The sequence below is a fragment of the Phoenix dactylifera genome, chromosome 6, assembly GCF_051530095.1.
Source record: "Phoenix dactylifera cultivar Ajwa chromosome 6, Ajwa_hap1_PhDact_Kaust_v1.1, whole genome shotgun sequence".
Taxonomy (NCBI): domain Eukaryota; kingdom Viridiplantae; phylum Streptophyta; class Magnoliopsida; order Arecales; family Arecaceae; genus Phoenix; species Phoenix dactylifera.
In genome coordinates, this window is record NC_143195.1 from 5925540 (window position 1) to 5936646 (window position 11107).

General features: G+C 40.4%; 1 protein-coding gene and 1 pseudogene across 2 annotated transcripts; both read right to left on the reverse strand.

The window, feature by feature from the left end:
• Positions 1–3016: 3016 nt before the first annotated feature.
• On the reverse strand, positions 3017–5492 carry LOC120106231 (protein IQ-DOMAIN 17-like). Of its 2 annotated transcripts, none has more exons than XM_039119175.3 (5): positions 5093–5492; positions 4682–4969; positions 4326–4586; positions 4102–4239; positions 3017–4012 (listed from the first exon to the last, which is right to left on the reverse strand). In XM_039119175.3, the coding sequence occupies exons 1-5, from the start codon at positions 5453–5455 to the stop codon at positions 3254–3256; spliced, it is 1809 nt and encodes a 602-aa protein (XP_038975103.3). In that variant the 5' UTR covers positions 5456–5492; the 3' UTR covers positions 3017–3253. The 2 variants fall into 2 exon arrangements, with proteins under 2 accessions (XP_038975103.3, XP_038975102.3); XM_039119174.3 differs by having other exon boundaries at positions 4102–4242; positions 5093–5491.
• A 1509-nt stretch (positions 5493–7001) lies between these two features.
• LOC103713761 (histone H3.2-like) lies at positions 7002–7423 on the reverse strand (annotated as a pseudogene).
• Between the last annotated feature and the right edge of the window lie 3684 nt (positions 7424–11107).

Genomic DNA, 11107 nt, shown 5'->3' on the forward strand with positions numbered 1-11107 from the left:
TGTGAGCTGAACGATCATATATTCAACATCTAAGAAGTTGGGTAAGCTCCTTCAAGAGCAATTATGATCAACCAATAGGGTCAAGCTCCATTCATTATTTTGTATTTGTTGTCTTGGAGCTGTATTCATTGTGCTTAAATTCTTTCCAATCTTTACTATAATAAGTTTCATGGATTGAAACTTAGGAGAAAGATCCTTCCAAACCCATAATTGAATTGTGAAGATTTTGGTTGATTTTTTGAAAAAATCAATTCGGTTAATTGTGAATCCGAAAAACAATCGGTTAAAGGTTTTGATTGATCGTCTAAAAAAATCAACTGAGTTTGGTTATAAACTCGAAAAACAACCGTGCTACAATCTGGATTATAGATTATAATAAAATTTTTAAAAAAGAAGTCTTGGAGAGTTGACATAGGTGCAAAGTTGGCACTGAACCACTATAAATTTTTGTTATTTGCATTGATTGCTTTACTTGAATTTATCTTTAGCTTAGTTCTCTATCAGTATACTACTAAAATTTATTTTCACCTATCAAGTGTTATAACACTGCATTGTTAGTAATAGTTTTTGAAAAACTCAATTTATGCTCAGCCCCCTTCTCTTGGGTTGCATAGCTGGGCAGCATCATATACTAGATAGTCTCAATAAACGCATGTTCTTCCTTTTTGCCACACCATATTACTCAAGAGTACTTGGTCAAATAAACTATCTATATATGCTATAACAAGTCAGATAATTAGAGAATTAATATATATATATATATATATATATATATATATATATATATATATATATTCACACCTCCATCAATTCTTAAGCAACCAAATTTTAATTTAAAGTTCTTTCAACTAGACTATGACATGTGAAAAATCATAGTTGATAAACCTCACACACCAATAAAGATTATTGATGGTCTCAAGCCTGAAGAAAAATGGGATGCACTAGACAAAAAGAAGGATCGGCTAAATGCTAAGGCCATAAATATTTATATTGTTCATTAGATGCTAATAAATTTAATTAAATTTCAACTTATTTATCTACTAAAAAAATGTTGGATAGCTTGGAGGTAACTCATGTAGGTACTAACTAGGTTAAGGAATCTAAAATCAATATGCTTATGCATAATTATAAATTGCTTAAAATGGAATCCAGGGAGTCTATTTCTTTACTTGTTTTGCAAATATTATTAAAGATCTTAAATATCTTGGTAAATTATATTCTAATAGTGATCTAGTTAGAAAGATTCTTAGGTTTTTACCGAGAGCATAGAAGGCCAAAGTCGTTGCCATCCAAGAAACAAAGAATCTCAACCTCTTTCCTCTAGAAGAGGGAGCTATCTATCAGGCAGAGCCTTGAAGAAGAGGAATAAAATAAAGAAAAACCATTGCTTTCAAATCAAATGCTCAAGAAGAAGATGAGAGAGAGGTATCTGACATTGCAGAAGAGGATGAGGAGATGGCTCTAATAACGAGAAAGTTTAGAAGGTTTATAAGAAAAAAAGGGCAAGAAAGAAGACCTTTGACTAAGAGGAACCGAGCAAAGAGAAAGATAAAGAGCAGCGCAGGTATTCTATGAATATGGAAAATCGGGACATTTTAGAGCAGATTACCCGCTACTGAAGAAGGCTCAGAAAAAGATAAAGAAGAAAGCAATGGCCGCTTTTTGAAGTGATAACGACAAATCAACGCCAGATGATGACAATCAAGAAACAACAAATTTATGTCTTATAGTTTATGAGGATGAGGAAAGTTCATAACTTTCAAATGATTTTACTTTTGATGAACTTCAGGATGCTTTTTATGATTTACTAGATGAACTTAAAAAGCTTAGACAAAAGAATAAAGAGCTAAAACCGAAAAGTTAGAATTTGATGAATGAAAATAAAAATATTTCAAAAGCAAGACAAACTTTACTGCAAGAAAATTAGAACTTAAAAAAGAGATAAACAAGCTAAATTTTTTTGTTGATAAATTTACTTTGAGCTTTGAAAAATAAAGTATAATTCTTGATGGCCAATAAGCTATTTTTAGTAAAGCTAGACTTATATATAATCGACATTTAAAACCAAAATCTTTGAAGAAAATATTTATCAAATCAAATAATCAATCAAATAAAACAACATATTTTAAATATGAAAAAACTGGCGACAAATTCTTTACTTGTAATTATAGAAAAAATATCTTAAATGGTAAAGTTACTATTAAGAAAATTTGGGTTTAAAAGGAACCATAATAGCTAACCTGCAAGGACCCAATAGAGCTTGGGTACCTAAAATGAAAAGTTGATTTCTCTAGGGCAAGTGTGTCTAGCAACCCATACGAACGCACCAATTCTCATAATTCTCTTTTGTAAGGTGAAAAAATTTAAATGAGACAGTAGAATTGACCATCTCCAGGATCAAAAAATTGGAGCTCTCGTACTAGTTTGTTGGAATATAGAAAGAGAGATTTCTCTAAAGAGGAAAGGATGAAAAAGGTGAAATACTTCAAACTTTTTCTGTTCACTTTGGCACTGTACTCTCAACAAAACTATAAAACTTACATAGTATTTATATGACTCCTAGGTATATGTATAACCCAATACATAAGACACTTAAATGCATATAGAAAATTCAAATACATGAACTAGCCAAATATATGAATACTTAAATATGTAGGAAACCCAAATTTATGAACTCACCCATATATATAATTCACAACTCTCAAGATGATCCTTCACTCATATTTATGAACCTCTCAAATAATATTCATTGAATTAAGTTTATTTTCTTAACATATGCGTGCTGCCGGGCAGTAAAAGATTACAGCCAAGATGATATCCGGACGATCTCCGTGGCTGCCGCCGAGTTAAAGAATCCTGGTTAACTTGGCGGCATTGAGAATGGGGAAGAATTTTCTTTTGCTGAAAGCCTGACGTGGCATGCAGCGATTGGCCCAATCTAAAGTTGATGCGATAGACTGGGTCTATCTAATAGTTTCTCCTAACGCCGAGTTTACACCTCATTTCAGGAACATTATTTGGTAAACGTGGCAGCTTCCAAGCATCAAACGGCCTTATAATGGAGTTATTAAAGCCTTTTGATTACAAATAGCTTTTCTCCTGTTTAACACTTCACACTCTTGATCCAATCTCACAGTTAGTCACGAGGCAACCCTGCGCTACTTACATCCAGAAAAAGCAAACACCAAATAAAACTACGAACGAAATGGGATGCCACTCCCAAGACGGACAGGCCCTTCTCGCGCTCGTCCGCTCACCGGAGCCACCTCCGTAGATAGGTGGTCGACGTAGGCGAGACCTCGCCGGCGATGCTCTCCGTACAGCACGATGACTGCTCCCCTATCCGTCCATTCGCGCTCTTAAAGCTCGGGCTCCTGAGACTCTGAGAATATCCTCCACGATCGCCACCACCACCGTAAGGCTCCGGCAACGGAAACGAGAGGCGCTTCTTGGCCAAACCACTCCGCTGCTCCCTCTCCGGCGTCATAGGCCTCTGCCTCGTCGCGCTCTGTGACCGCAACCTGGCCTTGGCCGACTCGGTCGCAGCCATGTAATTCGGAACCGCCGGGTGGTGGTGGTGGCGGCGTTGCCCCCCTTCTCCGCTGTAGCGATAGTAACCAGAGCTGGTCGGGGTGTGAACAGAGGCCGAGCTCCTCTCTTCGCTCCCACACCGAGGGCTCGCCGACCGGACCTGAAGAGCCCTACTAGCATTCGAGGGGGAGGGCGTGGCAGGGGAGTGGAGGTGGTGAGGAGACGCCGGTTGTTGATGCCTCCGAGCAGTAGTAGGCGTGGAATAGGAGCGTGCTGTATCGATCTCTAGAGTCTTGATGGGGTCTCTCTCCATGGTGGCTCGTCCTCTACTGGCATTTCTATTATCACATGAAGTCCTCGAAGCCATCCATCGGTCAAGCCACCTTCGTGGCCGCTGCTCTCCTTCCGATACTGCCGAATCCTCTTCCTGTTCTTCTCCAAAGGATAGCCCTGAGGAGGTCTTCCTATCGGACCTCCATGGCTTTTCAAAAAGTAAAACAAGAAACTTTTCTTCAGAAAAGCTGCAAAGAAACAAGGAAAAGTAGAAAAAGAAAAGAAAAGCAAACATACCTGCTGAGAAAAAGCGTACGAGAGAGCTCTTTCTCTTCTCAAAGCGGCCTCCTTCCTGCCCTCCAACATGGACTGGATCTCTTCAATCGTACGGGGATGATCGACCCAGTCATCGGCGCGGCCACTCCCATCCCTGGACTGCTAAAAAGAGAAACACAAGAAATAAGAAGCATAGATTTTGTTAAAAGATTTTGGTCTGTTTGGAGTTAATTACCAGATCCTACCATGGATCGGCGGTCGGCGATGTCGTGGAGGTAGCGGGAGTCCCAAAAAGAGGTGTCGCAGCTGAAGGTGGTGGACTTGTTGCTCCTCCAGCTGGCTCCCTCACGGGCGAGCCTGGCCCGCTGGTCCCTCACCCGCTCCTGCACCCGCACCAGCGCCTGCATGCACCGCAGCGTCGTGTTCGCCTGCCTCCTCACGTTTTGCCCTCTCACCAGCGCTTGCAGTTTCACCAACCCCCTCAACGCCTTCAACGCCCTCCTCGCCTTCACAAAATCCAACCATTTCTCACCACCCGTTCATATCTCCCTTCTCTATTTATACCACAAAGAGAAAAGAATGAACATAGAACATGACGTACGAGATATCCTCGGAAGCCCGCTTGGATGACGATGGCGGCGTAGTGCTCTCTGACAAAGTTGACAGACGGCCTAGTTAGCCGGACCACCTCCGCTGCGGCCTGTGCCGTCGCCACGGCCGCCTCAGACGTGGCCGCCGTGGCCGCCGCCACCTCTATCGCGTGCCTTTGCTCTGCTGTGGTGGATACCACCGATGATGCCGTCAACGACCTCACCTCGGCTTCCTGCTGGGTTTGCTGCTGCTCGTGGGTCGAAGCTTTTCGAAATATCCATCTCCTCTTCTCCCTCTTCTGCCACCAGCACAATAGATACATGGCATAGTAAGAGATAAAGGAAGAGTTGTTTGTGGGGAGAGAGAGAGAGAGAGAGAGAGAGAGAGAGAGAGAGGTGGGGGGATTGTTTGTGTGAGTGACCTTGTCTTCATCTGGGTCTGGGTCTTCGTGAGGCCTGGAGGGCCTCCTTTCGGAGTCCTTGGAGGGGGATCTGAAGGCTCTTTTGACCGCCGTCAGCCACGAGCTTCCCCCTTTCTTTCCCATGATGAACAAGCCGGCATTTACGCTGTTAACCAATGGTGACACCCAAAAGGAAGAGAGCAAACCCGAATGGACGGGACACAAATCTTTCATCCATTGCTGCCTGGTCTTAATGCGAGGTTTCTTCGGACAAAGAAGCTGTGGGTGCCGGTGTCTTTTGGCGTTTATGAGGGTAGTGGTAGTATTAGGACTAATTCTAGATTGACTCAAAGCAAAAAGACACACAGTTGCACCCCGTTTCATTGATATACGGGCCCACGAGGGTGAACTTTAGGTGTGCATGGGGACTTGTAGGGGAACAAGATCTTAAATTATATCTCGAGTACTGGCGGGTGGAGAGTAGAAAGCACCAGAGCATGCGTTTTTTCGCAAGAATTAATTTCAAATTAATGTTCGTGTCCGGGAGGGCTGTGAAAAGTGTGAGAGGACACACGAAAAGCAAAGCAAGCAGCTGTGATTAGATGGGGAGGGAGGGAGGGAAGGGAAAGAGAGAGCAGGGGAGGTGGAGAGAGAGGAATCTCCAGGCCGTTGACAGCAGAGCTCGTAACGCTGCGGTGAGTTGGCCACACGTGCCGGCCCAGAAATTCCAGGTCTTCTCTAAGGATTTGTTGGGGTATGTGATTAGGGAACTAATCTGATGATTTTCAAAAATTATTTATTAAAAAAATTTCATAATATTTTGTTGGTGAAAGAATAATTTGCAGAATGGTATCGAAAAAAATTGCTATGTTTGGTTAAAAATAATCTTATATGAAAATATTTTTAAATTTTCAATAATAATTTTGAATAAATAATTTAGGTAATAATATTTTTTTTTGTCCATTTGTTTGGCCATTTATGGTCCAGTTATATAAACATTGTATATATTAAATATTAAAATATATTTACATGAGTTAATAAATATTTTAAATTATTTATATATATATATATATTAGAAAATATATTTATTATTATAATTTTTTTACTATTTTTATATATATATAAATATATTAATTATTAAAAAATCCTATGCTAGATTTATTGATAATTAATTAATGTTTATTAATAATTAATATTTCATAGTGAATATCTTAATATATCTATAATATATAAATATAATATAAATAAAAATATATATTAATATAATTAATATCAATTATATAAGTTAATTAATATAATATTAATATAATACGAGTGAGGGCATTTTCGTTAAGAATTTTTAGATTACTTTGACTCGTTAATCCAGCATGAGAAAATAAACACCATCACTATAAAAAAATTGTGCACTGCTGATGCTTTTTGTTGCCTATACCAACGTTTATAAGCGTCGTTAGTTTTATTAGTGATACTTTATAAAACATCGCAAAAGCTTCGATAATGTAAGTGTTGAAAAAAAAATTGCCAACGCATAAAGAAAGTATTGCCGACCCTAGGACCTCAGAGAATGCTTATAAGCATCGGCCTTTAGCGACGCGTATAAGTGTCGATAATTGGCGATACTTATTAGTTGCCCTTTGCCAATGCTTTTATATGTCGGTTAGAAGCAACGTAGTGAGACTTGCCTCCGACGACGCTTATAAGCATCGTCTTAAGTCCTAGGCTTCCGATGATGCTTATAAGCGTCGTCTTAGGTTCTAAGCTTCCGACGATGCTTGTAAGCATTCTATTAGGTCCTAGGGTCGTGCTAGGTCCTCAGCTTCCAACGACGTTTATAAGCATAATCTTAGGTTAGTGTTTAGGTGGAGTTTAGTGGAAGTTAGGGTTAAGAGTGGGTTAGTATGTAGGATTTCGATGATACTAAGGAACGAGATTAGGCCCTCGCGCCACGAATTTGGCAGGAGAGCTGAATGTCCTTGGGAATGATGGTAATGCACTTGGCGTGGATGGCGCAAAGGTTAGTATCATCGAAGAGACGGACGCCATGTGCCTCAGCAGCCTCCTGGAGGGCGGCGAAGGAGAGCTTTGGAAGCGGTGGTCGGTCTTGAAGTCCTGAACTATCTCACGGACGAGGCACTAGAAGGGGAGCTTGTAGATGAGAAACTTCGTGCTCTTCTAGTACTTGCAGATCTCCCATAGTGCCACCGTCTTGGGGTAGAAGCGGTGGGGTTTCTTCATGCCACTGGCGGCTAGGGCTGCCTTCGTCGCTAGCTGCTTGCGGGGGGCCTTGCCCCCAGTGGACTTCCAACTTGTCTGCTTGGTTCTTGCCATCTCAAAAAATGAAAGCTACGATCAGGGTTTTGAATCAGAGGATTGGGATTAGGGCCTAGAGAAGGGGTGCAGAACTTGGAAGTAGGGAAGGGGATATTTGTAGGGGTTGGGGAGGCGGGGGAGAGTCAGAAGGTTCGAAATTTTGAAAATTTTGTGTGTGCGTGTTGATTTTGATAGCGAACGGCGGAGATCTCCTTTCAAAATAGCATGTGGATCGCGATCTGTGGAGCTCTTTTGCTCGGATATAGTGCATCCAACGGTGTGATTTCTGAAAACACCGGTGCGTTGGTCCAAAAAAACAAATGCGGAAAATTTTTCATGGTTGTTGAGTTATGCTTCAAATTTTTTTAATTAGTTTTTATGTTATCAAATGTAGGATACTAGGATTATAGTTTTATCTTCTCAACGTGTGTATTCGTAGCTTCATGTCCTGTTGTTGCGTATCTACTCGTCTTGCTGCATGTTATTTCACAATGACAATAGCACGTAAGGCATTATAGTTAGGGGGACTTGGCCTCCGATGACACTTATAAGTGTCGTCCTAGGTTCTAGGCTTCCGACGACGCTTATAAGTATCGTCTTAAGTTAGTGTTTAGGCGGAATTTAGTGGAAGTTAGAGTTAAGAGTGGGTTAGTGCGAAGGATTCTAACGATTCTTTTAAGCATCGTTTGGATTCTTTTCCTCATTTCCTTCCGACAACGTTTATAAGCGTTGTCTTAAACCAGTCCTTGGCGTCCGACAACGCTTATAAGCATTTTCTTACTATTTGCTTTCGACGACGCTAATTAATGTCGTCTTAGTTTCATCCCTAGCAACGCTATTTAAAAGCGTTGGCAAATTTTGGCGCCGGAGTCAAAATTACCTATGCTTTTACCTAACATCGGCATATATATGTCGTCATTCTTCCTTTTTCCTGTAGTGCATTTTCTGATGGTATTTATTTTACCTTCTCTCTCAAAAAAATTGATAGAAGATTCACCATTTATTTTACCATGTCTCTTATCTATTTTTCGTACCAAATATGATTATCTAATATGAAAGTTATTTTTTTATTTTAGATTACCTCAAAAAAAAACAAACCCTAAGGTGAATGCAGCGGCAACATCGTAATTCATGGATGAACCTCCCCACGTTATGAGGTGAGGAAAAGCCAAATTTTGTGAACCGCCTGGGGACGGAAGCCAATGTGCAAGATTGGGACGATCAATTGCTAGACCTACATTTGGGTCCAGGAGTTTAGACTCGGACATGATTAGACCAGCTCAGAAACTCATGCAGCTTTTTGTGAAATATACTCAAAAACCATGATGGTGTATATGGTTGCTGCAGGAAGAATCTTCGTACCGTCCGAAGTCATGCAGTTCAATTCACGTTAAGCAAACTTAACAACAGGACCTCAGTACTTAATGTCTAGTTCTAGTACATGGTTGGATTGTTTTTAATTTAAGTGCAGTTAGAACTAATTGTATATATAAATAAATCTATTGATGCCAAAAATTTATCCAACGAACGAAGAGGCTCGGAAAGTATAGTCGAACCTCCAAAACTTAAGAAGGGCTTTGGAGTAATAGTAGGAAAGAAATCATGGTATAGAATAACATGTGTCTCTTCATACCTGGGGTTCTGGGTCTTTTTTATAGATCAAGAATCATTATCCTATCCGAATTGGACTCTTTAAAGCTTAAGTCTTAATGAGAGACTATTTCTTAGCTTTATTTATCTGGATCAACTAGAAATAAGAGTCCCAAAAATATTAGTCCCATGCCAGACCACATGTCGATTTATAATAGGTAGGTCAAATTTATGCCAAATCATATGCCCCCCACTTCCGAGTGGAAGCCATCTTTTCTAGCTTAGATGAAAGAAGTAGATAAATTAGCAACTATAGATAGGATTGGGCTTATCTTGCCATGCTTATCACTTAAAGTTATGGGCAGAAATTGCTATCAGGTGTACAAACCTCGACTGGTTTGTGCCATTGAACCCTTTTTCGTTTTGAGAGCTGCTGAGATTAGCTTTTCCTGCTGAGAAGAATTAATGTTGTCTCTACAATCTGTAGAAGGTCAGCTCTTTGACCTCTGTGAGGTCAATTCATCAACCTGCTATAGATCAGTCCACTGGATGGGTCAACTTACTACACTACAAGAAAAAGAAGATTTTCCGACGCTTTTTTTCTGACGCTAGGAAGAAGCGTCGGGATATTTTGGTTCAGCGCCGAACTTTACCGACGCTTCTAAAAAGCATCGGAAAAGTTTCGGAATCAACGACGCTTAAAAGCGTCGTCTAAAGTTTGGACCTACAACGATGCTTATAAGTATCGTCAGAGGCCAAATCCATTTAAATATCAGCCCCCTCTTGATTGATGCCCTAGTTTTTTTCCTCTCCTCTCCTCCTGCCTCTAGCGCCGACATCAATCCACCGGGAGTCCTCTTATTGTCTTTCCTCTCTTGAAACCCTTAAACCATTGCCACTCTCACCAGGTAAAAGCCTTCTCCTTCTCCTTCACCGGGAGATATACCTCTCCTGATTCAAAATCCTGCTTCTCCTTCTCCTTTTCTTATTTTTCCCCTTTTGCTTTCACTTTTTCTTTTTTTTTCCTCAAGTAATTGCGAAATATTTCAAGATATACTCTAAAAAGAAAGGACAAAGGCCGAGTCCGTGAATCAGATTTTGAATTATCGAGGTATATCATTTTTCTCTGCGCCTCTTTTCTTCTTTTTTAATTGACCGCCTTATAAGAGTAGTAGCTTTGGCTTCTCCATTTTGTTCGCAGGAAGGGTTCAAGAAAGGTCTCGATGGCCGCCTCTTGGTATTTTTTTTTCTTTTCTTTCTTTAATAAAGTTTTATGTGCATGGTTATTATCCCTTTGCCTTAATTATCACATGTTTTCTTGAAGAAAATCGGTGCCTGGAAGTAATGCAAGGTGATTTCGTTGACTTGATCTACAAAATTTTGGTTCTATTCTTTCTTGGAGTTCTTGATTTCCTTCTTACTTTTGTTTACTGATGCCTAGTTGTTGTCCCTGTCTTTGGAAAAAAAAATTCGAAGAGTTGATGTTGTCCAGAATTGATAGCATAGATGCTGAGCCAAACTAGATCTCTGATGTAAGAAGGAATAGGAATGCTGAAGAAAATAATTTTTTTAAAAAAATTAAATACATTAGCCGACGCTTATAAGCGTTGGCTTTGAGGCTTTTAGCGATGCTTTTAAGCGTCGTTAAAAACTGATCTTTTACGACGCTTTCCGAAAGCGTCGGAAAAAACTTTTTCCGCTAAAGTATCGCCAACGCTTCTGCGACGCTTTGTTTAGTGTCGGTCGAACTTTAGCCGACGCTTATAAGCGTCGGTAAAGGTCATAAAAAATGCCGGAAAAGATGTATTTTTCTGTAGTGCTAGATCGGTCGGCTTGCTGGATAGGTAGGCTACCTGGAGATCAGTTCTTCTACAGTTGTGCAAAGAGATGCTAGATATCAGCTCGTTCAGGTCGTTGTCCTCTGAGAATGGCTTGAGAGCCAATATGGCTTGAGGTTGTTTGCTTGGTGCTTGGCCCCCATTCTCAGCAATGGTTAGGCCAAGGTTAGCAACTTCGATTCTTTGCAAGTGTAGGGAAGTAGATTAAAAGTACCCGCATGTTTCACTTCATAGTCGTTGGGACCGGCGGGTCATAGATTTGTAGGTCAAATTTGCAAGCTATGGTGAGGCCTTGAAA